General features: G+C 53.5%; 1 protein-coding gene across 1 annotated transcript; it reads left to right on the forward strand.

The window, feature by feature from the left end:
• The first annotated feature begins 4540 nt into the window (after positions 1–4540).
• Positions 4541–24709, forward strand: SLC6A7 (solute carrier family 6 member 7). Its single transcript, XM_002744366.6, has 14 exons — positions 4541–4865; positions 8643–8826; positions 10605–10736; positions 10922–11156; positions 13071–13209; positions 14594–14728; positions 15819–15922; positions 16051–16175; positions 17169–17281; positions 17384–17515; positions 18012–18111; positions 18307–18407; positions 18923–19090; positions 23066–24709. Exons 1-14 carry the CDS (start codon positions 4833–4835, stop codon positions 23273–23275), a joined length of 1911 nt encoding a protein of 636 aa, XP_002744412.1. The 5' UTR covers positions 4541–4832; the 3' UTR covers positions 23276–24709.
• Positions 24710–25873: the final 1164 nt, after the last annotated feature.

Consider the following 25873-nt stretch of genomic DNA (forward strand, 5'->3'; position numbering starts at 1 on the left):
ACACACTCTGCAGTGCTGGGATGTTCGGGCTGGAGGGCCACACCTTCTCCGTGACTCAGTATTTAGCGCAGGTTTTATAGTCAGATGGCCTGGATTTCAGTGTGACTACTTCCAAGATACAAAACTTCAGGCAAGTTACTTAGCTTCTTGGAGCCTTAGCTTCCCCATGTGTCAAATGGAAATAAAATAGACTTAACTGAGCTTAGAATTGTGTTTCACACAGGGCCCAGCACATAGTAAGTGCTTGTTTCTTGTTGTTGTTGCTTTTGTTTTTGGGGGGTTTTTTTGAGACAGAGTTTTGCTATTGTTACCCAGATTGGATTGCAGTGGCACGATCTCGGCTTGCTGCAACCTCTGCCTTCTGGGTTCAAGCAATTCTCCTGCCTCAGCCTCCCTAGTAGCTGAGATTACAGGTGGCTGCCACTATGCCCAGCTAATTTTTGTATTTTTAGTAGAGACGGGGTTTTGCCATGTTGACCAGGCTGGTCTTGAACTCCTGACCTCAGGTGATCTGCCCGCCTTGGCCTCCCGAAATGCTGGGATTACAGGTGTGAGCCACTGCCCCTGGCAAGTGCTTGTTTTTGAACCACCTGCTTACGGGACTGCTGACTCCTAGTGTGAGGCTGGCAGGCCTGGCTGATGTTCTACCCACTTGAAGGAAGACCAGCCTGTCTCCGAATTAGGAAGACCTCTGCCTGGCAGGAGGTCAGTGGCCCCTCCTCTGATAGAGTCACAGTGGCACATTTCCATATCAAAGGGTGAGCTGCAGCAGTTGCCCACATGGGAGGCAGGAGGTTGGATGGGACCCACAGGTTGGGTTGGTGATCACTTACCAATGGGCGTTTAGCCCCATGAAAAAGGAAATTCATCTAAGGCAATTTCCAAGTGGTGCAACGTGCTGCCTTGCATCTTATGAGTTCCCTGTCACCCAGAGTTCCACCAGAGATTGGAGGGCTGTAATGGCTCAGGAAAGAGACCCCAAAAGTCTAGTCAAATCTCACAGCCAGGGATAAGAGGTATTCAGCTCTCCTATCAGGAATGACTTGTGCTGCTTTGCATACAGTGACTTTGTGCTGGCCCTCCAAGGCCCACAGACTGCTTATGTCCTCTAGCAAATCAGAATTGTGCATGTCCGCACTGTTTACATACATTTTCAGGAAGTCTATTGACTCCTAACCCTATGTTGAGATCCTCAGTCTTATGGAAAAGCCAAGCCCATCATTGATTGCCAAGAGATTGGTGGGAACTGAGATGAGCAATTGCAGCGCTACTCTAGAGAGGGATGCGGGGTTGAGGAGGTCTCCAGTAGCTAAGTGTGCGTGTGTGTGTGTGTGTGTGTGTGTGTGTGTGTGTCTAAGGATGCGTGTGTGGTGGGGGGGTGGGCTGTGATAGGGGTACATTGGTTAGAACAGGAAGACTGTGGAGCTCTGAGGAAATCAACCTGGCTCTGCGTGTTTGAGATGATCTGTCGGGGGCTGCAGAGCTGGGGAGCACAGCAGGCTCGGCCAGGGCAGCTTTGGAGGGCAATCCTGCCCCAGCCAGGCCGCTCTGGGATCACTTCCTCTGAACCACTCCAGATGGACTAGCAGCCTGGAACCTTGTTTTTCACAGTCGTCACTCCCTGGTGTGATAAAACACATGCTCTACTGTGATAAAATCTGAACGTTTAAGCAAATTAAAAATGTTTATTTATATACATTTAAAAATATCTCCCTACATAATAAAAGAAAGTACATTTCATCTGACACTTTCCTTAAATCACGCACACACATCTCCATTGCACTTCTGGTTTGATATGAGACCAGAACAGAGGGGAGGAAAGGGGGAAAGGGAGACTGAATATTTACTATTTGGATTTCTAAGCAGTCATTTTGTCAAGAATTGTTCAAACCTCCTCTGGAATGGGGGAGAGGAGATGGTGGCGACAGCAATTGTCAAACGTGCTTGGTCGCCAGACTCCTGGCTGTTGTATGATCATAAAATTGGAGCTTCAGTGGGTAGATTGATTTATGTGGATAATGTCTTTTAGAAAATTTTGGAGGTTGGGCTAGGCATGGTGACTCACACCTGTAATCCCAGCACTTTGGGAGGCAGATGCCGGCAGATGCCTTGAGCTCAGGATTTCGAGATCAGCCTGGGTAACATAGCAAGACGCAACTCTACAAAGAAAAAATGCAAAAATTAGCCAATTATGGTGGCACACGCCTGTAGTCCCAGCTACTTGGGAGGCTGAGGTGCGAGGATTGCTTGAGTTCATGAGGCGAAGGTTGCAGTGAGCCAAGATGGAGCCATTACACCTCAACCTGGGTAATAGAATGAGACTCTGTTGAAGGAAGAAAGAATGAAAGAAAGAAGAAAGGAAAGGAAAGAAAGAGAAAGAAGAAAGGAAGGAAGGAAGGAGGAAGGGAGGAAGGAAGGAAGGAAGGAAGGAAGGAAGGAAGGAAGGAAGGAAGGATCATTGAGTTTTGTTTGTTTTATGAAAGGGCAGACTTTCCCCATCAGGGCTATAAGAATGGAAAAGATTTGGCAGAGAGGTATGAGCTGGAGGGCAGGGCCTGGGTGAGGTCAGATTCCTAGGTTCAGACTCTTTCTTTACATCACTGAATGATTTTGCAAGTCCTGCCCCTCTGGGCCTCAGTTTCCCCCATCTGAAAGGCCTGGGCCTAGACCCATTTGTACATCACAGCCTCAGTGACTGCCATGGAGGCTCAATGGTCACCCTCTGATGTGTCTGCTCAAGGGAGGCTAAAGTCTTGGCCGGCTCCCTCCTTCTCCCCCAGGGCTGGGCCTGTGAAGTGGGGGAGCAGGTGCTGCTAAGAAGGGTCAAAAAGAGACCAGTCTTCTCTGCTCCTGAGCCAACTGCTTCACCCCTGCTCGCTGTCCCTGTGGCTCTCTGTGCCTTCCAAGGGGTCTCATGAAATCCAAGTGCCAATGGGAGGGAGGGGTTGAGCAAGGCTACTGCCTGTTTTGTACAAGATGCACTGACAAGCCGTGGGTGAGGGATGGGGAAGGGTCCTGCCTCAGCCTCCTTGGATTCAGGAGCCCTTGGCTTCTGCTTCCCCTAGCCATGACCCACAGCCTTCCTGGCTTCATCTCCAAAGCCCAGTGCATGACTTCATTCCTCTGGGATAGTTTCCTCAGGTGTAAAATGAGATACACAAACCTGTCTTCCCAGGCTGTTGGAAAGAATTAGAAATTAGATACTGGATGTAAAATTCCTTCATAATGCAGACAGTAGGGCTTCATAAATGCTGCTTTTCTTCACACTCACAGCCACTCTTGGCCCCATATGGGTCAGCAGGCCAGGGGCCGAGGAGATACCTCTCTCCTGGGTCTGGAGAGCCACTAGCCTACCCTGTATGGCCAGGCTAAAGGGGAGAGCAGCTTGAGAGGACCTGGGCCGGGGGAGAGGTAGACTGGAGCCTGGCCAGACCTTTACCCAAGCCCATGCTCTGACTTAAACCCCTCCCACCTTTTTTCAAGCTCGGGGGTGGGAGAGAGCAAACCCTTATTCTCATTCCTCCCCAGAGACTTCCCCACATGTCACCTGATGGTAGGCCAAACAGATGTGTGAGTAATATCTGAATTGGGACCCTTGTAAGAGTGAAAAGGGCACAATTTGTAATGTATATACTGGTCCGCTAGTGTATATCAGCCAGTCTCAGCAAACCAATGTGTGCCATTGCTCCAGCTCATAATTACCCATCCTAGCCACAGGCTCACTGGACCCTCAGAACATTCTGAGGCAGCCATGCATGGGCTAGCTTGTGGCCCATTTTACAGATTTGAAATTAGAACTTTCCAGAGTCTGTACTGCTGCTGGACAGAAAACCAGTTACTGATGATCTAAGCCACAGATCACAAGTGACACTGTGGCACTTGCCTTTCCCTCCTGCTCACCCAAACCTCCCCATTTCACTTTCATCTTAAGGAAAGGAGGGGAGTTGACGACCACTCCTAGCCTTAAGGTCCATACAGCCTGACTCTGTCCCTGGTGTCACTCATTAGCCCTGTGACTTTGAGTAAGTAACTTAGCTTTCTTGTCCCTCAGCTTCCTCATCTGTAGAATGAGAGTAACAACACCTGCCTCTCCAGGTTGAGAAAATAGGACATCTAGTTCAGGACCTTGCACATTTTAGGTGCTCAATAAATATTGATAGATTGAATAATTGGACTAATGGTGGCGTGGGCAACTCACAGTCAGTGAATAAATGTTAACTGAGCACTTACTAAGTGCCAGGCCCTTTGTGCTAGATGTTTTCTATGCTCCATCTTCCTGAATTCCTCACATTCCTTCAGGACATGAGATTATTATCCCCTAAGGTCGCACAGCAAAGAAGAAGCAGCGGGGTGGGCTATCAGTGTCCAGACGCGTGGCTGGCCTCCCTCGTGGCCCAACTGTGGAAAGGGAGTCCCAGAGAGGGCAGGTCACTTGCCCAAGGTCACGCAGGAGACCGAGGGTTTCCGTCGCGAACCCCCTCCCCATTCGCTCGGGGCCCTCCAATCCGCAGCTCTGCGTGCGGGGGCGCGCGCATCCCCCAGCCGTCCGTCCGTCAGCCGGTCTGTCTGGGTGTCTACGCGGGTGCAGCCGTGCACCCTTCCTTAGCCTCGGGCGCTGCGCAGGGAGAGACAAGGCGTTTGCAGCGCCTTGCCCGCGCTCCACGACCGCAGCCGCCAGACGGCAACGCCTGCGTCCGTGCCCGCCCCAGCCGGTGCGCGGGAGCCGCGGGGGCAAAGGCGCAGCGGCCCGCGGACCATCTCTTGCGCGCTCGCTCTCTGCACTCTGCTCCGGAGCAGCTGAGCTGCCAAGCCCCAGCCACCCGCCCTCCAAGATGAAGAAGCTCCAGAGAGCTCACCTCCGAAAGGTAAGGCACCCGGGCGGGGGGTGCGGGGGCGCACCTGGAGGAGAGCTGGAGAGACCCACCCCCATCGAGGCCCCTGGGGAGGATCTGAGGGCGCACCCAGACCGGCTTCGGGCTCTGGGGAAAGCCGGGCTCAGCTGGATTACAGGGAAGGTCAGGGTCACGGTCTGCGCCCCACCTCTGCCCCCGCCATCTGGGGTTCGGGGTGTAATATGAGGGGAGCCCTGGTTCACTGGGCCAGGCCTGTGAACAGGTGTCTGCAGCCCCGGGAGGCGCGTGGTGGGGGTTGCCAAGGCCAGGCACCCACTTCCCCCTAGTCCCAATTCCACCCAGCTGCTCCCCACCAGGGGCTGATGGCCGGGTGTGAGGGGTATTGGAATACCTGAGCATTGGGCTGGACTCATTTGAGCTTGGGGAGGTGGGGGTATGAACCTGGCGGTCATCCATGCTGAAGCAGGATCCCTGAGCCTGCAGAGGACTCTCCTCTTTCCTGCCTGCTCCTTCCCTGCTGGCATATCACCTGCTCCCTCCCCGCCCCCTGGGCTTTCCTGCTGAGACCCCAGGCCGCCCCTCAGCAGGGCTGAAGGGAGGCAAAGACAGGGAGGGGCTACAGGAGGCCCCAGGATATGGGCAATGAAGATGGAAGCTGGGTTAGGAGAGCAGCCAGGGACCCAGACCTCAGGCTCTTCCCACCTTACCTGGTGGTGTTGGACCTCTCAGCCAAGCTGTCATCCTGTGGGAAGGAGGAATATTGGGGGAAGTTTTCTGGCTTATGCCTGTCCTAACCAAGGAGTCAAATCTCCTGAGTACTATTTCTGCAGCTCCCACTTGCCTGGTGACCTAGGAGAAGTTCATTCTCTAACCTGAACCTCGAAGTCAGCACCAAAGCAGGCCCCACTGGCTGTGTGATGGGTGGGGAAGAATTCAAAAGAGCTGGTAGATGTGAGAAGACTGTTCTCAGGGGCTGGTGTTATCAACCACCCTACACACACACACACACACACACACACACACACATTCATTCATTCATTCATTCATTTAAGTTCTCTGCCCTCAGGCAGCTGGGCTTGGAATCACTGTGGTGTGGTTTTTTTTATTCCCTGACATCAGTGACTTCTTGGGACCATTTGGGGGTCTCTTGGGTCCTGTTTCCATTCCTTTCCACTCTCCTTCTCTTCCTTCTCCGCCCTCCCTCCCCACAAGAAGCCCTGTCCCTCTCTGCCACAGGGCCGCACATTAGGTAAATAGCCATATTTTGCTCAGCGCTTGTTGGGTGCTGGGCTGGAGGGTTAGCAAGCTTTATCTCATTAAATACTCCAATACTTCTGGGGGCTAGGTCTTAGTAGTCCCACTTTATAAATAAGGCAACTGAGGCACAGAGGGGTGAGAATGACTGCTCACCTGCAGGCAGGCTAAGCAACCTAGAACCAGCAGGGCAGAGCATTGGTTCTAGGTTGCTACCTCCTCTCAGGGTCCTCTCCCTTGGTCTCAAGCAGTGGGCAGAGAATGAGAAAATGCCAGGTTTCAGCAAAGGAGCGGCAGTGCTCAGCGATGAGCACTGGACTTGGAGTCAGGGCATCTAGGTCCAAGTCTTGCTCCGCCTTTAACTAGCTGTTTAACCTTGGGCTTATCTCTTCTCCCTGAAACTTGGTTTCCTAATCTGCACAATGATGAAGTTGGACTCCAGATTCCTATTTTCTCTGTCTGTCCTGAAGAGCCTTGCCTTGGGCAGTCTTGAGTCTCCCAGCCCTTGTTGTGGGTCCCTAAAGGTGAGCATGCAGGTCTAACAAACTCAGGTGTGTGTTCCTTCGTGCCCCTGGGGTAGCGAGTGGGAGATTCTGGAGTGGGAACCTCACATCCAGGCAGGAGTATGAAGCAACTCATTTAGCTTCCAACCCTGCCCCAGCTATTTGATTGTTTTCTTCCGTCTCCCAGCCAGTCCCTCCTTCCCTGTGCCAGCCTCCTGGGATTCACCCCATGATGGGGTTGGGGACTCCAGTTGGGCTCCTGATTGGCTCAGCTTTTGAGGACCCCATCTCCTGCCCCTGAAGCAGAAGCAGGCTTCCCTCTGATTGGGGGAGGAGGGGGACGAGCTGGCAGCATCCTGCTCTTGGAACTCTTGTCACCATGGAAACAGGGAACTGGACCGCTCCGTGAGCATGGAAAGGGCAGCTTCTCTGGAGGGATCAGAGGAGCCTCATTACTGGGACCTCCTGCTAACTGGCCTGAATGGTGCTGGGGGGCAGGGTGGGGTCTCAGGGTGATAGGCCTCCTCACCACCTGACACCAGGACCAGTGTCAACTGGCCGCCACCTCATCCCTCCCAGAGCTCACCTGGAAGTGAGAGGTTCCTGAAGGCTGATGCTCACCCACCTGGAGAGGCAGCCTCAGGGAAAGGGGCATCAGAGGGAAGGGGTGAGTTTCATGTAAGTCTGGGATCTGCCACTCCTGTCACCTCAGCATGTCCATGATCACAGCTGAAGAACTGCCAGGCATGTATTTGTTCCAACCCTTGAAGCCTAGTTACTTTAAAAACAGCTCTTCATGCTCTGTCATTGTCACTGTCACCCATCTTAATGCCTGGCTGTCCCTGTCACCATGGCCCCTGTGGCCAATAGCCAGCTTCAGGCAAAATCACTACTGTGGTCACCATCACTGAGGGTTTCCAAAGGGAGAATGCCCCATGGACCTCCCACTCACTTTGAAACATGAAAGGAGACCTTAGGGACAGCTGGCCTCCACTCCCCTCTGCCCATGTGTCTCTCCTCCAGGGACAGCAAGATTATGAATTTCTGAGACAGATCACACTTAAGTACCTTCTTCCTGCTCATGAGCCAACATTCATAAAATTCACCCAGACCTCAGGCTCTCCCACCTTGCCTGGGGGGTTGGACCTCCCAACCAAGCTGTCAGCGTGTGGGGAGGGGAAGTACTGGGGGGAAGCTTTCTGGCCGAAAAGTACCAGTCCTAACTGAAGAGTCAGATCTTCTTGGTTCTCAGTAGGCCCCATTTGAGCCACGGAGCATATGTGGACTCCCTCCCTCAGGGGAGCCCCAGGTCCCTCCGAGTCCTCTCCTTTCCATGCTGAGGGCTCCCAGCTTCTTCCTGTTGTCCTCCTTTAACCTCTTTTCCTGAACCCCCTCCAGTCTGGCCACCTGCCCTTTGGACATATCATCTGCATCTTTCTTAAAATACAGTGCCCGGAACGGAGTAGCCAAACTCCAGCACTGGTGGGTGAGGAGACCTGGCTTTTGCATCAGGAAGCCTTGGGCCCCAGACCTAACTCTTCCACTCACCAATCTGCTAGAGACCTTGGGTATGTCATGACGCCTCTTGGAGCCTCAGTTTTCCTCATGGTAAAAACGGAGCTTAGATGACTATTCAGCTCAAAGAGTTGTTCTGAGAATGAAATCAGGTGAGTGAGATGCCTAGCGCAGTAGGCACAGAGTAAGTTCTTGATCTACAGTAACTCTTGCTAAGATCATCGTCATCCTCATCAAAATAGAACCGTCCCTTGATTTGACCTCTGTGTTAGCCAAGCTAAACAGGGTAGCTTTGTTAGTGTCTTCGTACCCTTCCGGCTCAGTAAGTTTGTGGTCACCTAAAATTCTGAGCCTCTTGTTCATAAGACTGGGTTAGTCCAGTTAAGAGCGCTTGATTATCTGGACTGAGAGTGTCTTTTCATTTAGTCCTGTTTAAGTCCAGAGTTTTGTCTTGAGGTTGCATTTCTAGCCTGGCTTCAGTGTTCTCCCCCGCCTCTTTGGTCTCTCTCACTGGCAGCCTGTCACCCCAGACCTGCTGATGACCCCCAGTGACCAGGGTGATGTCGACCTGGACATGGACTTTGCTGCAGACAGGGGGAACTGGACTGGCAAGCTGGACTTCCTGCTGTCCTGCATTGGCTACTGTGTGGGCCTGGGGAACGTCTGGCGCTTCCCCTATCGAGCCTACACCAACGGAGGAGGTATGGGTCTGAGGTCCTGTTGGGGGTGTCTGGGGTGATGGGCCAAGGCCCTAGGGTAGAATGAGCTTTTTGGTGGCCTCAGCCACTGTCTCCTAGGCGACCTTGGGCAGAATTCATTGAAAGCGGTTTATAGTAACCTGGGGCTGGGAGGAGGGAGTCCACCCCATCTTGTCCTTCATATCACCCAGGCCCTCCCTTCCTCCCTCTCATCCCCGGGAAGGGTACCCACAGGGTTCCCTCTCTAAGGCTGGCCACGCCTGCACAGTGAGCAGAGGGATCTTCCTCTGCTTTGTGATAAAGAGCTGTATCTGCCTGCCACGATCACTGATCACTGCGCTTTCAGTGCTCTCCCCACCCCCTCCTCCCCCACCTCCTCCTGAGCCGTGCTCCATCAATCATTCCCTCTCTTGAGTCTCCAATCTTTCCTCCTCTCTTGGTTCCTTCCATTCAGGCTGCAAACACAAAGTCTCTCTCATCTTAAACAAATTTCCTTTTGTCCCTGCTTCTCCATCAAGTGACTATTCCAAGTCTCATTAGCAAAAGCTAAGGCTGAGCGCTTACCACCTGTCAGGCCCTGGGCTTGGCGCTTTCTGCACCCATCTCATTTACCCCCAGTGATGACCCTACTGGGTCGGCACCGTGGATATGATGAGGTAGCTGGAACTTGAAGAGACCGACGTCCTTGCCCAAGGTCACAGGGTGGCAGAGCCAACATTCCAACCCAGGACTGTCTCCTCCCCAGCCAGTGTATTCTCACCAATACTCTGTACCGCCTCCTGTCTCTAGCAAACTCTTGAAGGAAGCATATATTGAGAAAGTGAGAGAAATCCAAATAAAGCTAGATGAAGCAAAGAAAGGATAAATTTACATGACTAGGCTGTGTTGGACTAGAGCTAGCCTCTGAAGCTCCAGGACCTTGATGCTACCCCCGGTGTCTCTCGGCAAGCCCTCTCCCCATGTCCTTACTCTTCCTCTCTGTGTGCTGGCCTAATTTTGTCCTGAGACAGGCTTCCTCTCTGCAGTTGGTGGGGGCAGGCCTCGGCGGGAGGTGGCCACGGACAACTCTGTGATGACTTCATCCTCAAATGGGTTTAGCAACCCGAGAGCTTTGCAGAACTGCTCTGTCTGAATGAATCTGTACAGAATTGGAGGGAAGGTCTCTTATGGGCCTGGCTTTGGCTAGAAGCCCACTGGGGAAGGTGGAGAGGGCGATGAACTCCCTCCTCCCAGCCTCAGGTTACTATAAACCACTTCCAACTAGTTCTGCCCAAGGTCGCCGAGGAGGGGGTTGGTCGATGTGACTGGCAGCCCTTCCAGAGCCATATGGTGGTGGGCAGTTCTCTAAAGAAGTGACTGCCAATATGAGAATCAAAGGGGAAGGGCTGTTGGGCCCATGGAACCACAGGTGGCAGTCACAAGTGTCTGAGGCGGCATGGTAGGGAGGAGCAGGCAGATAGAGTGGAGCCAGATTCTGAAGGGTGCTGGTTTCTGTACTGAGGAACCTGCACTTTCTTCAGTAGAAAATTCACACATTCACTCCCTCAGCAGGCGTTTCTCAGTGTCTGCTCTGAGCCCAGCACTGTTCTGGGCACTGGGGCTCCAGAGGTGAGTAAACCCCTGCCGGCCACTCTGGCCCTCCGGAGTCTGGTGTAGAAGAGAAAAGAAGTGTCCCATCAGGTGTGAGCAGGGGGTCTGCAGGCCAGGGGAGGGGCGGGCTAGAGCTGGGCTTTTGTGGGGGCTGCCCCCAAGACACTTGCTGACCACCCCACTCCTGGCAGGTGCCTTCCTTGTGCCCTACTTCCTCATGCTGGCCATCTGTGGCATCCCCCTCTTCTTCCTGGAGCTCTCTCTGGGCCAGTTCTCCAGCCTAGGGCCCCTGGCCGTCTGGAAAATCAGCCCCCTCTTCAAAGGTGAGGCCTCAGGGAGGGAAGGGGCTCCGGGTCTGGGGGAGGCAGAGAGGTGGTCCCCGGAACCCCTGCAAGCTCCAGGCAGAGAGAGAAATGAAACCCAGAAAGCTGCCAGCTCCCCGGAGGCCACCCCACCCGGCTGACAGAGGGCGTGGCCAGGGCAGCCCAGCAGTCTCTCCCCACACCAGGCGCCGGCGCAGCCATGCTGCTCATCGTGGGCCTGGTGGCCATCTACTACAATATGATCATCGCCTACGTGCTCTTCTACCTCTTCGCCTCCCTCACCAGCGACCTGCCCTGGGAGCACTGTGGCAACTGGTGGAACACAGAGCTCTGCCTGGAGCACAGAGGCTCCAAGGACGGCAATGGGGCCCTGCCCCTCAACCTCACCTACACCGTCAGCCCCAGCGAGGAGTACTGGAGGTCAGGCAGCTGCTGTTCCCGCAGCATCTGAGGGGACCCTGCGCCACTGAGGGTAGCCAGAGGGCATTCCTGGGGGCTCAGCGTGCACCGACAAGATGAGCCAGATTCTGAAGGGTGAGCTCATCTTGGCGGTCCATGCTGAACGCATGTGCTGGTGGCAGGTGGACCCTGGCTTTTAATCCCAGCTCTCCACCTGACCAGCTATGTGACTGTAAACTATTTATTTGGTTTCTGTTGCTTTATCTGTAGCATGGGGGCAATAATACTAGGTATCTCAGAAAGGTTGTTGTGGGGATTAAAGGAAAGGAAGCATATATAAATACATCATGCAGTCCAGTCTGGTGCTGGACTGGATGGTAAGTGCTCAATAAATACTAGCTGAGAATGATGATGATGATGATGATGATGATGACGCTGACACTAATAGTAACATTTTGGAGTCTCAGTTTCCTCCTCTGTAACAGGGTTTGGTAACAGTACCTGCTTCATAAGATGTTATCCAGTCAGTCATTTACCCACTCATTCATTTTTTTGTTTTTTGAGACAAGAGTCTTGTTCTGTCACCCAGGCTGGAGTGCAGTGGTGCAATCTCAGCTCACTGCAACCTCCACCTCCTGGGTTCAAGCAGTTCTCCTACCTCAGCCTCCTGAGTAGCTGGGACTACAGGTGCATACAGCCACAACCAGCTAATTTTTGTATTTTTAGTAGAGATGGGATTTCACCATGTTGGCCAGGATGGTCTCGATCTCTTGACCTTGTAATCCATCTGCCTCGGCCTCCCAAAGTGGTGGGGTTAGAGGTGTGAGCCACCTCTCCCAGCCCATTCATTCTTTTAATTAATATTTATTGAGCAACTGCTATATCATAGGTAAAGCACTTAGCATAAGGCCAGGACCATACATAGTAAGGACAATCTCAGACTCGTCTAACAGAGATAGAACTATAATAGAGTAAAGGATTGCCATCAGAATTAAACAACATAGAGCAGGTGAAATCATTATCACAGTGCCAGGCACATGGTGGGTCCTTCTGGGAATGGTGTGTGTCAGAAAAACGTTGCACTCACCAGCCTATCCCAATGCCCCACTTTATGATCAAGAAAACAAAACCTTGTCACTGCATTCTTTAAAAAAAAAAAAAAAAAAGAAAGCCCAGAGGTTTGCTCAATATTGCTCAGTAATTAGTGACAGAGGGAGTAATGACACTAAGGACTCCTGAGTCCTGATCCTGTTCTGGAACATTCTAGAATGTTCCAGAGAACACAGACCCTATATCCCCATCCCCTCACCTACAAAGGACTGCTGTTAGGAGATTTCTCCCAGATAGGCTCCGTGTCTTGAAAGGTTTTGGTCTTTAACCTGCATGTAGTACACACAGTTCATTCATTTGTCCACTTCAAGTCCATTTGAAGTGTCCACACCTGCTGAAGAGTTGATCGAACCAGTGGGAAAGGATTGGCCTGGGTTTGCAGCTTAAAGCCAAAGGATTTGATACAATCACTAGCAGCTGCCAGGGCTCTCCATGGCCATGTCACAGCCCACTGCATGGGTCAGGATGCAGGCAGGAGGCAGCTGGATTGTCAGAGGGTTTCACTGAAGGGAGTTTAGTGAAGGGACTTTTCAAAGGGTCACGGAAGCCACAGGGAAAAATGAAGCATCAGTGACTAGCAACAGGGAGAGTTGTCACCACCCGTGAACCTAAGAGGCAAATGGAAGGGAACCAGGAGAGAATCAGAGCCTTGGAAGAGAGGCTGCCCAAAGAGCACAGTCATGGCCAGGCCCCGGATGGTGTGTGTGTGTGTGTGTGTGTGTGTGTGTGTGTGTGTGTGTCCCTGTGGGCTGGACATGGCTTGACTCGACGTCTTTGGAGCCTGGTGGGGTGACCAGGGGACACTGAGACCTTTGTCTTCCACAGCCGCTATGTCCTCCACATCCAAGGCAGCCAGGGCATTGGCAGCCCTGGGGAGATCCGCTGGAACCTCTGCCTATGCCTGCTGCTGGCCTGGGTCATCGTGTTCCTCTGTATCCTCAAGGGTGTGAAGTCTTCAGGCAAGGTGAAGCCTTGTGAGGGGCTGAATGGGATGAGGCCTTCCTGGAGAAGGCAGGGCATGGCCTGAGCATGAGAAGGTGTTGAGACTTCAGCTGGGAAGAGGGGAAGGGAGAGAGCATGGAGACTGGGGATGAGTGCTGCCTGAACAGAGTGAAGGTGAGGGCGCACAGGGGCTCAGCTGCTTTACTAGATGGAAGCTCACCATGGCAGGGTCTACATTCAGATGTATCCCGACCCAGTGCTTGGCATTTTGAATGAACTCAGCAAGAGTTTGTTGAACGCTTGGAGTACGAGTACATGAGTCAGGCTCTTTGAGATGCAGGTGACTAGAACCCAATTATCACACTCAGTTGGAAAGTCCAGAGGGTGTGTTTTAGGTGCAACCGAGTCCAGGGCGTTCAATAAGCATCATCAGGAAGCTGGTTCTCTGGGTCTCTCAGTAATGCTTCCTTCTAGGTTGGCTTTGTTCTTCTTGAGGTCACCCTAGCAGCTCTAAGTGTACATCTAAGCTTGGTAAAGGGTTGTCTTTCCCCAGTTTGCAAATATCCTAGAATTGAGTCTCATTGGATGAGCAGGGCTGTGCATCCATCCCTGAATTAATCCTTGTGGCTGGGAGGATGGAGTGCTCTGCTTGGCTGGGCGTGGGTCACATATCCACCCCTAGAGCTGGGAATGGAGTCAGTTCCATGGTAGGAAAGGCAGGGGACTGTTATCTGAAAAGGCAAACTAGAGACTGGAAGACAAAAACCAAGGATGTCTACTTTAGGTGATGGAGGGGTGGAAAGGATAATAAAGCCATTTTGAAAAAACTCAGAGAACTTCAGGATGGTTTGCTCTATCATTGATAAATCAGAACTTGTCTTCTCTGCAAGGCGCAGATGATATAAGTATGATTTACAAGGAACAGAGCCATTCAAGACAAAAAAGACAGGGTAGAAACCTTATAGAAAGAGAGGAGAGCTTATGGTCAAAGCCAAGGCAGTGAGGATGTTGAGACCTGATGGTGTTTGCTGAAGGGGTGGCTGGAGGTTTGGGAAAAGGAGAGAGGGCGGAATGAGTTTGGGAATGTTGCATGTCTGAGGATGATGCCTTGTGGGTTTGTAAGGGCAGGTAGTGGACACGGGGAGGAGGAGGCTTTTATAACCAACAATGGCGGCCTGGACCAGGGGCTGCAGTGGAGATGGCCCTCAGAAGCAAGGTGATGGTGCTTTGCTGATGCTGGGTGTGTGAAGGGAAGAGGGAGCAAAAGAGAAGCCTCATGGATGGAGGCCAGTTCCTGGCTTGGGCTACCCAAAGGCTGGGGAGGCAAGTGACACAGATGAATTTACAGGGAGTGGCACAGAGAGAAGGTCCCTGGTACCATTGGCTCCTCACATACTATCTCTCAGGTGGTGTATTTCACGGCCACGTTCCCCTACCTCATCCTGCTCATGCTGCTGGTCCGCGGAGTCACCCTCCCAGGGGCCTGGAAGGGCATCCAGTTCTATCTCACCCCCCAGTTCCATCACCTGTTGTCTTCCAAGGTGAGCCCCTCAGGGTGGGATGCAGGTGGGGATCAGGCCTGAGCTGGAGAGTGGAAAGAGGGCTCCCCGGGATGCCCCAGTACCAGGCACTCCACTCAGCCCTTCTTGTGTCTTTTTTATTACTTATTTTTCTATTTTTAAATTGATAGGTAAAATGTTCTCTATTTATCATGTACAACGTGATGTTTTGAAGCATATGTACTTGGGGGAACTGTGAAATCCAGCTAATTAGCATATGCATTATCTCACATAATTATCATTTTTGTGGTGAGAACACTTAACATCCACTGTCTTAGCAGTCTCCAAAAATACAATATAGTGTCATCAGCTGCATATTATACTTCATTTATTATCCTTAACAATCCTGTAAACACTATCCTCATTTTACAGAGGAGTAAACTGAGTCCGGAAAGAATTTTTAATAAGCTTAAGGTCATACAGCTAGGGGATCACAGAACAGGGATCCCAGCCCAGATCTGTGTGACTGTAAAACCCAAGGTGGGCATTAGTGACGATGGTGATAACGATGCTACTGACAGCCAAGGTTAATATGTATTGACTGATGACTGTGCCTGACCGTGCCCGAGTGTTTTGCATGCATGTAGTGATTTAATCCGTGCTCCTCCCATGAATTAGGCACTATTTGTATCCCCTGATTACAGACGGGGATCCTGCAGTTTAGAGGGGCGGCCTGGCTTGCTCAGGCTGCCCAGCTAGAAAGTGCTTGTGAAGCTGGGGTCCAAATCCAGGTCCCAGGACTCCAGAAAGAAAGTGAAGGTGTTGTGCAGGCTTATTGCCAGTACACATCCCCTGAACGCTTTCCGTTAGGCTCTATGTCCTTCAGAACTGGATCGAGCTTAGAGATCATCTTCTAAATCCTGGGTGGGAAACTGAGGCCTGCAGAGGGGAAGGGGCTTGCTCACATCCCACCGTGTAAGTGTTGGGGCAGGCTTTGCTCGTGGTCCATGTCACTTGTGAATGAGGCTCGTGACCATGCCATCCCTGGACCTGTCACAATGTCTTCATTCACCACCTTCCTTCTCTGTTCTTGACCCTCTGCACACCCTCCCTTTCCATCCTCCCGGCACAGGTGTGGATTGAAGCTGCTCTTCAGATCTTCTATTCCCTGGGTGTGGGCTTCGGGGGGCTCCTCACCTTTGCCTCCTACAACACGTTTCACCAGAACATCTATAGGTCAGTGCCCCACAGCCTCCCAGACCCAGGGGTCCAAAGCAGGGAGGAGAGTGGCTGGCCAGGGAGGGCCTCACAGGCTGAAGGGAAGGCCCACTCACCCTGGCCCACACCTGGACTTCTTCTGGTAGAGACACTTTCATCGTCACTCTGGGCAACGCCATCACCAGCATCCTGGCTGGCTTTGCCATCTTCTCCGTGCTGGGCTACATGTCTCAGGAGCTGGGCGTGCCTGTGGACCAAGTAGCCAAAGCAGGTGGGCAGGCTGCCAGGCCTCGGTGGGGTGAGCGTGTGTGTCGGGCAGAGCTGGGGCTGGGCTGGTGGACCAGCAAGATTGTGGATGGGGGCCAGGTGTGGTGGCTCACGCTTGTAATCCCAACACTTTGAGAGGCTGAGATGGACGGATCCCTTGAGGTAAGGAGTTCAAGACCAGCCTGGTCAACATGGTGAATCCCCATCATATTAAAAATACAAAAATTAGCCAGGTATGGTGGCACATGCCTGTAATCCCAGCTACTCAGGAGTCTGAGGCAGAAGAATCGATTGAACTCGGGAGGTGGAGGTTGCAGTAAGCTAAGTTCGGGTCACTGCACTCCAGACCGGGCAACAGAGCAAGACTCCATCTCAAAAAAAAAAAAAAAAAGATTGTGGATGGATATGTCGTGTGTGTACATATGCACATATGTACATGCAAAGGAACATGGCCTAGCTGGTCTCTGGCAGTCCATGTGCAAGGGGCTGGGTGAGCAAATGAGTGTGCATTAGCCCATGTCTGGAGGTAAATGAGTTTCTGTGCAAGATTGTCTTGTTTTGTGCCTTGGTTGTACAAATAAGTTATATAAGTGTGTTGAGGTGTCTATGTGCAAGTGAAAAGGGTAAGAATAATCTTGTGAATCACTGTGTCTTGTGCCAGTGGATGCATGTAAGTGTGTGTGTTAGTGGGATTATTTGTACCAATAATTGTGCGCATACGTTTATTTCAATGAGGTTTTATATTGGGGTCTTGTGTTTGTTTATTCATGTACTAATTAACTGATTGATTCTATCAGCCTATGTTTATTGAGCACCTACAATGTGCTGGCCTATGTCCTGGGAGTTAAGGAAGTATCAGGGGTGCATTTAAGTGATCATCTCTGGGTTAGGCTAAGCAAGTGGTCCAAATGGGTGTAAGTAGCCGTGTGTGTCTGAGTGTACATATGGGAGCCCACTGCATGCCCCAAGCTGCTGACCCCATGTGCCCTTGGCCCAGGCCCTGGCCTGGCCTTTGTCGTTTACCCGCAGGCCATGACCATGCTGCCTCTGTCGCCCTTCTGGTCCTTCCTCTTCTTCTTCATGCTTCTGACTCTCGGCCTGGACAGCCAGGTGAGCCTCATCTATGGCAGCAGGTATCGTGTGTGTGCGTGTGTGTGAGTGTGTGTGTGGGGGGGGTAGAAATCTGACCCCCAGCCCCTCCTCTTGCCCCAGTTTGCTTTTCTGGAGACCATTGTGACAGCTGTGACGGATGAGTTCCCGTACTACCTGCGGCCTAAGAAGGCGGTGTTCTCAGGGCTCATCTGCATGGCTATGTACCTGATGGGGCTGATCCTCACCACTGATGTGAGTGGCGCTGCATCGAGGATGGCAGGTGGGCGGGACAAGGGCAGATGCCTGCAGCAAGATCTCTGGCCCGACAGAGCAGTCCCTGGGCCACCTCTGTCTTCCTCTTTTTGAGGAACCTAGACCCTCCCGGGCCCATCTCCCAAGGGAAGCAGCTTGGCCTTGTGACCCAGAGTCCTGGCTTTGGAAACTTAGTCTGCAAGACATGGGTTCAAACCTCACTCCTGCACCTGCTGAGGGGGCTTCAGGATAAATGACTTCCCCTCCCTGAGCCTGTTTTTCCTCATCAGTGAAAGGAGGTTTCTATAATAGACGGCTGTCATGGGACTCAGATAAGACGAGGCCTAGAAGGGCTGAGCTGGCAGCCAGCTGTCGCCCTGTCATCTTCTGTTCCCAGCCAGCATGGCTGCTTCCTGCTCACTTCTTGCCAAGAGAAGGGGCTGCAGCAGAGAGCGAGGCCTGAGGAGGGGACACCAGAGCTGTGCTTGTGTTTTAGGGGGGCATGTACTGGCTGGTTCTTTTGGATGACTACAGCGCCAGCTTTGGGCTGATGGTGGTGGTGATTACCACATGCCTCGCCGTGACGCGGGTGTATGGTGAGAAGGGCCATGGGAGGCGGGGTGGAGGCTCTCCGCAGTGGGAGAACGGGCGTCTACCCTGGGGGCCCCCAGTACCTGAGTCCCTGGTCCTCAGGGCCAGGGTTTCCAGCGGGGGCAGTTGGGGTAGAGGAGGGGCTGCTGGCGCTTATGGGGCCTGAGGGTGGGGCCATTCCTCCTCCCTTTCCTGTGCAGGCATTCAGAGGTTCTGCCGAGACATCCACATGATGCTGGGCTTCAAGCCGGGCTTCTATTTCAGGGCCTGCTGGCTGTTCCTGTCCCCAGCCACGCTCTTGGTAACTGCAGCGGGTGGGAGGGTGGCTGGGTGGGGCCCCAGAACTGAGACCAGGAGTCCTCTCTGCACATTGAGTCCGGTAGGGCCACCGTGGCCCACAGTGAAGGACTGTGGGGTGGGTACCAAAACCCTAGTCCATCCCCTCCCCCGATGACCCCAGCTTCTGTAGCTGTGCTGGGCGTGGCCCTAGTCCCACTGGTTAAATGGGTGGGTCTTTCCCAAGCCCCAGGGCCTCAGGATTGGAGCCTTTAGGTGTGCTTTCTGTCTTGGGGCTGGAGCAGCTCAGGGATTGGGATGCGTCAGAACTGGGCTCCTGTGGGTCTTGGTGTTGGGTTTAGCTCAAGCCTTGCAAAGGCTCCTGAGATGGACCACTCCAGTTCCGGTACAGTTTAGGATCCTGGGTAGCTCTGGGCTGGACTCTCTCAGGCCTTGGGCTGGCACTGGACTGGGCTACCTCAGGCCCTAAGATATTTTAGAGAAAAACCCGCAGTGATGCTGGGAGTCCCCACCCTGCAGGCCCTGCTGGTGTATAGCATCGTCAAGTACCAGCCCTCGGAGTATGGCAGCTACCGCTTCCCACCCTGGGCTGAGCTGCTGGGTATCCTGATGGGCCTGCTGTCCTGCCTCATGATCCCAGCTGGCATGCTGGTGGCTGTGCTCCGAGAAGAGGGCTCACTCTGGGAGGTGAGTCTGCCCACCCTGCCCACTCTCAGCCTTCCTGACCTGTGGTCTGATGCTGGGTCCCCCTGCTGGAACAGAAAACACCTGCACCCACACCTTATCCAGCTTCTTTGAGCCTGAGGAGACCCACCTGGGCTGAGGCAGATTCAGGGGCTGGAGTCCTGCCCTGTGGCACTTTGTACCACGTGAAGCTTTGGGGGAGGGGCTGGCACAAGCCAAAGACCACTGTTCACGAGGGACCAGCCCCAGGTCCCACCATGGGTTGGGTTGGGGGATCAGGTCTTGAACTCAGATCATCAGCCCAGAGCTTGCTTCTGGAACTCAGGGTCAAATGGCGACAGTGAAGGACCCCAGAGGGCAGGCTGTCACCCTTCTCCTGTGCCCAGGAGTCCTGTTGCGTCCCACTGGTGGCCCGGGATAGATGATGGTGTGAGTCCTGCCCATGCCTAGGGTTTGGGAGTGACTCAGATAAACATATAGAGTGCACTCATTTGCGATGGGGTCTGAGGCCTTGGAAGAGGGGAGTAGTGACCTTTGTGGGCCAGCAGAAGTGGTGTGCTCTGAGCCTCACTGCGCCCTCTCAACACTGAGCCCTGCACTTTTGCTGCTGCTGGTGTGGTGTCCTCCGGTGGCAAGAGGCCATCATGAAAGCAGCTTGAGTGAACGTGATGGACAGCATCCAGAGAGCATGGAGGCACCCACAACAAACACACCCCACCAGAAGTGGGCTGGAGCCAGCTAGTACTGATTCATGAGAGCTAATCCTTAAATATTCAGGAATGTGTGAGCTAGGCGTTAAACCATTGGTAGCTAGAAATTGGCAATGGTGGAGATGTTTACACCACAGAAAATGGCTACAAAGTGGGCCTCCCCTGCGCCCGATTTCTGCTTACCAGCACATTACTGCCTCCTCCACTTCCCCCGCATAGCTCCCACCCCTCAGCTGCCCCCACTACAAGGCTCCACCTGCAGGGGTTGCTTAGAGGCTGAAGTGGTTTATGCTTCCCCTACCCCACAGCCAGACCACTGGCGCAGCCCGACGTCTAGCCTCTGTACTGCCTCCAATTGCTGTGTGACTTGGGGCAACCTCCTTCCCCTCTCTGAACCTTAGGAGCCGCACCTCTGCTCCTTGCTTGAGAGCCAGGGTACCTGCAAAGGGAAGAAAGACTGGGGAGTTGCTCAGGGTGGAGGCTCCAGCTCCTAGGAAGCTCATGTTCCCCAAGCCTTGCTAATGAGCCACTGGGAATGCTGGGCTCCCCAGCAGTCACCACTGCCCTGCTGCCCTGCTCCCTGTCCCACAGCCAGGTGGAAGAGACATGTTTTGGGGACTCAAGAGGAGTGTTGAGCACTGCAGAGGAGGCATTCCCCAGCTCAGGAGTGCCAGCTTCAGAGGCCAAGGCTTCCAGCACTCACCCTAGGATCAGAATCCTGCCTCTGCCATTTGCCAGCCTTGTGGCCCTAAGCAAGTTACTGCACTGCCCTGAACCTCAGCTTCTCTGGCTTTATTTTTATTGTATTTATTCATTTTTTTGTTGAGACAGTCTTGCTCTGTCACCCAGGCTGGAGTGCAGTGGCACCATCTTGGCTCACTGCAACCTCTGCCTCGGGTTCAAGTGATTCTCCTGCCTCAGCCTCCCAAGTAGCCGGGATTATAGATGCCCACCACCACGCCCAGCTAATTTCTGTATTTTTAGTAGAGATGGGGTTTCCCCATGTTGGCCAGCTTGGTCTCGAACTCCTGGCCTCAAGTGATCCGCCCACCTCACCCTCCCAAAGTGCTGGGATTAAGTCTCTCTGTCTTTAAAATGGAGACAGTGATACCTACTTTTAGGGCTGCTATGAGAAGAAAAGGAGCTTATCAATATAGTCTGCACTGTGAAAGGCAGAAAAGCAAAATACTGTAAAGGTTCAGGATGGGGTCAGGATGGGTTCAAATCCCAGAGCCACCACTTCCCACCTGTGTGACCTTGGCCAACTTAACTGATCTCTCTGACCTTTAACATTCAGATAATAACAGTGCGGACAGATGATAAAAGTAGATACTCCTCTCATCAGGACACTGTAAAGATTAAATTAGCCAGAGCTCAGCACAGAGCTGGAGGGCAGTGGGTGCTCAGTTTTACACCAGGGTTCTCACAGGGGGTGATTTTGCCCTTGGGGGACATTTGGCAAGGTCTGGAGACATTGTTGGTTGTCACGGAGGGGAGAAGGGTACAAGGGGTCTCTGTCCCATCTTCCAGTGGACAGAGCTGAGGGATGCTGCTGAACAACCTTCTACGCACAGGACAGCCCCCACAACAGAGAATTCTCCAGACCAAAATGTCAGGGCCCTCAGGCAGAGAAACTTTGGTCTGAGCGCCCCAGTTTTCAGCTGGAAACAAATTGAAGTCCTTGTTCTCAGGCAGCTTATATTTTATCGTGAGAGACAGGCAATAAACAAATATACAAAGGTAATTTTTGCACTTAAAAAAAAAAAAAGAAGAAGCCGGGCACCATGGCTCATGCCTGTAATCCCAGCACTTTGGGAGGCTGAGGTGGGCGGATCACAAGATCAGGAGTTCCAGATCAGCCTGACCGACATGGTGAAACCCTGTCTCTACTAAAAATACAAAAATTAGCCGGGTGTGTTGGCGCATGCCTGTAATCCCAGCTACTCAGGAGGCTGAGGTAGGAGAATTGCTTGAACCTGAGAAACAGAGGCAGAGGTTGCAGTGAGCAGAGATCACACCACTGCACTCCAGCCTGGGCAACAAGCAAGACTCTGTCTAAAAAAAAAAAAGAATAATACAGGAATAAATGAAGAATGGTACTTTGGCCAGGATGGTCAGAGAAGACCACTCTGAGGAGGTGACAGACCTGACTGAACCGACAGGGTGATCCACATAGGTATCTAGGGTGAGAACATTCCAGGCAGAAAAGCAACATGTGCAAAGGCCCTGGGGCAGGGGGCTGGCATATTTGAGAACACATGGAGGCCAGTGCTTCGGCTGGAGCAGAGCGGGTGAAGAGAACTGGTAGAGCTGATATCAGGAGGTAGACAGGGCCCAGGAGCTGGAGGCTCTGCTGCACACTTTGGATTTCATTCCCAGTGAGATGAGCAGCCTTTGGCAGGTTTCTGAGCTGTGGGGTAGCATGCTCTCAACACATCTTCCTAAGTATCACTGCGCTGTGAGTACTGAGCTGTGGGAGACCCCAGGTGAGGGCATCACACATGGTATCTCCCTTAGAACCTGCCCAGGGGGCTGCCCAAATGTTAACTGCCTCATTTCTTTAAGGACACAGGGGCTCTCTCTTCTCCCTGGCAGGGCAAGCAGAGGGCTTTGGGAATGTGGTTGAGGAAGAAGCAACTCTGTAATCTCCAGGCTTAGTCATCATCTTAGTCATCATCCTCCATCCATGGAAACTGGGGCTCCACGAGGGAAAGGTCAGAGGCAGAAAGAGGCAGGTCGGGGCTGGAAGGAACCAGGAAAGCCAGCGATAAGCGCACCTCAGTTCTCCCGGTTCACAGCTGTTTTCCAAAAACCCCCAGCTCCTTAAGACTCAGCATTTAGGGGAAGCCTCCTGGATAGGCATTCAGACGCTCAGAGGAGGGGCCTGCCGCATAATTATAGCAACAGCCGCCACTTCCCAGGCCTTACTCTATTCCCACACCCTGCTAAGTGCGTCATCTCAGTGCCCTCACAACAACCCTATGACGGGACTGGGATTCCCAAGTTAGAGATCAGGAAGCAGAGCACCAAAAGCCAAGGGGCATTGCCAAGAGCCATCCAGCTTGAAGTGGTAGAGCAGGAGTCTCACCTGAGCAGGTGGGTCCCTCCCCTGGTGGGGGACGTCATATTGCCCCCTCCCCCGGGGGGCTGTGGCCAGGACTCACCAGGTGATGATGTCATCAGGTCTCTGCTGGGTGCCTGGCCACAGCGAACCCTACACCATTACTGCCTGTTTCCTGTTTTCACTGCTGACGTTGCTTTGCTGCAGCGGCTCCAACAGGCCAGCCGGCCAGCCATGGACTGGGGGCCATCGCTGGAGGAGAACCGGACGGGCATGTATGTGGCCACACTGGCTGGGAGCCAGTCACCGAAGCCACTGATGGTGCACATGCGCAAGTACGGGGGCATCACCAGCTTTGAGAACACAGCCATTGAGGTGGACCGCGAGATCGCAGAGGAGGAGGAGTCCATGATGTGAGGGAGGAGGCAGGTGGGCAGGAGGCCCTGCCCAGGACCTCACAGTCCTGTCTTAGAAGCCTGCAAAGGCCAGCTGTGCCCTCTGGGATTCTGAGAGGCTGTGGGAGGTTGCCATAGGGATACCAGTCCACCAGTGGAAGTTTCTCCTGCAGCCTCTGCCTCTCCTGAAACCTCGGACAACCCCCTACACACACACAGACATACTCAGACCCATCAAAGCTGAGAATGATCCAGCTCAGCCCTACTTTGCAGATGGACATACTGAGACCAGGAGGGGAGGGACTTGCCCCAGGTCATGTGGCAGAGGGGACTTAACCCCACACCTCCTGACCAGCCAGCTCCCTTTCCCATGGGGCAGCTGGCACCACCTTCTCATCTCTTTTCAGGGCCTACACTCCTCCCTTTTTGGGGGAAGCCTGTCCCCACACACCTCAGCACAACCAGAATCTTGAGCTGGGCAGGGAGGGTCAGGGCCACAGAGGTTCTCAATGCTCCGAGGCCCTGGGGATCAAGGGTCAGTGAGTTAGATAGGGAGAAAGATCCCTTGGGGCTCCCGTGTGCCGGCCTCCTGAAGGAGGTGGGAGCTCAGGGCCCTGGAGGATGGGGAAGGTTTGCAGAGAGAGGAAGAGGGCAGGGTGAGGAGGGGCTCTGGGCCAGAGGATGCTGAGCTGCCTGGGCAGAGACCAAGAGGGTTGGAGACACTGGTTTTACCAGATTACAGGAGGGTTCAAGCCAGAAGGAAAACTAACAGGGGGAGCCAGGGCTGGTGGGGTGGGCAGGGATTTGCATGATGAAGAATATCATTCCGGGTCTATGCACGGGGGATCGGAGGGGACAGGGTGGAGCGGGGAGGCCTGTGAAGAGTGGGAAAGAGGTGCTGGTGGCCTGAGCCAGAGTGCTGGGGCTGCGGGTGGGGAAAGGAGGCCCCAGCACTTCAAAGAAGGCCACCCCTTCACCCACTGGACCCCAAGCTGCACAAGCTGGGGAGGTAGGAAGGGTCACTGTTAGGGCCCAGGGCCCCTCTCTTCCCATCTCCCTTGTCCTGGTGGCCTTCAGTGTCTCCTCCAGTTCCAGGAGCTACAGGGAAGCTGGCCTTGGTTATTGGTGACAGGACAACCATGAGGCTAGGAAGCAGCTCACACACATGGCTGGCTATTCACAAGGTCACCCACCCTGCTCCAGGACATGGGCCCTGGGCCCAGCGTTGGGGTAGAGCCAGAGGGCAGAGGGTAGTCCTTGGTACCGTGAGTCCCTCAGGGAGGAGGGTGGGTGCAGAAATGCCTCAGCATGACTCATGCACACAGCATTCTCCCTCCTGCAGGAGAGGGCTCCCCCATGCAAGTGTGGCAGGCCTCTGTGCCTGTTTCCGGCTTTGTCCCCCCATCCCCTTGTGTTCTGTTGGTTTATTGTTAATAAAATGAGGTCATGCTCCTCACCCTGTCTCCTTACTGCTGAGAGCCATGAGGTGGGCAGCATAGGGCTGTCCAGTGGATGGGGAGGAAGCAGGCTCTCCTGGCTTCTACCCTGGCTCTGACCTTCCCCTATGGCAGTGGGGGGCGGGGGTGGTGGGACTCAGAAAGGAAGAAAACTCCAGGCCCTTAGAGACTACTAAGGTTCCTTGTTATACAGACAGATCAACTGAGGCCCATGGAGGGAAGGAGACTTGCTCAAGGCCACCCAGTCAAACCAGGCAGAGCCTGGGGCAGCGGGGGCCTGCAAAGCAGACCCGGTGAGCATTCTCCTTACCCAGGCCCACCGCCTTCTTCCCTCTCCCATTCCTTGGCCCTGCCAGCAGGTGAAGGCTGGAGTTGAAGACCAGGACTAGGAGAAGCCAAGAGTTTCCCAGGCCGGAAGAGTCTCCGGGTTCCACCCACCCCCTGGCAGGGCCTTGTCATATAAAAGAGCCCCAGGGTCTTTCAAATGCAAGGCGCAGGTGTTTACAAAGGCTTTGATTGGGGGTGGAAAGGAAGGGCGGCTGCATATTTCAGATATTAATAAATTCCCCCTAACAAAGGCCCAGGCCCCCTCCCACTCCTCTTTGTTTGGGGCTCTGGGTGGGGGGAAAGAGATGAATTTGCTAATTTGCAAAGCGTGTGAGAATGGCCTTCAGAATTCAGGTGCTTCTTCCCACGGGGCAGGCTCCATTCAGCCCTGCTGGCAGCGTCCTGGTCCTGAGCCTTCTCTGCGTGCCCTGTCTGGGGAGGCACGGGCAAGGGGCCATGGACTTTCAAATATTCCTCACCAGGCTCTCAGCTGAAGCCAGATGTCCTGGAGCAGGAATGGAGCATCTTGGGAGTCCAGGCTTCCCTTCTCCGCAGATTCCAAGTGTGAGGTTGGAGGGTTCTAGGATTTCGTGGGTCCCACCAGCTTCGCTTCCTCCTGCCCCCTCTACCCCTGCCCCACTCTTGCCACTGGGCCTGCGGTCCCTGTCCTGCCCCCCTGACCCAGTCTCCCAGTTTCTCTTGCTTTTTCCATTTCCCCTGCTCTCAGACAGCTTTTCCTGCCACCCCACCTTCTCCCTCCGTCGCCGGCAACATCTCCCAACTGCCCTGTCCTGATCCCTGTATTGACTTTCGGTCTCCCTGGCTCAGAATTGCCA

The sequence above is a fragment of the Callithrix jacchus genome, chromosome 2 (genome assembly GCF_049354715.1).
Source record: "Callithrix jacchus isolate 240 chromosome 2, calJac240_pri, whole genome shotgun sequence".
NCBI lineage: Eukaryota > Metazoa > Chordata > Mammalia > Primates > Cebidae > Callithrix > Callithrix jacchus.

Excerpts from the sequence above, each read along its gene's own strand:
- SLC6A7 (XM_002744366.6), top strand. The coding sequence starts at position 4,833 with ATGAAGAAGCTCCAGAGAGCTCACCTCCGAAAG. Across the intron at positions 11,157-13,070 it reads CCCAGCGAGGAGTACTGGAG|CCGCTATGTCCTCCACATCC; the intron begins GTCAGGCAGCTG and ends TGTCTTCCACAG. Across the intron at positions 18,408-18,922 it reads TGTCCCCAGCCACGCTCTTG|GCCCTGCTGGTGTATAGCAT; the intron begins GTAACTGCAGCG and ends CCCACCCTGCAG.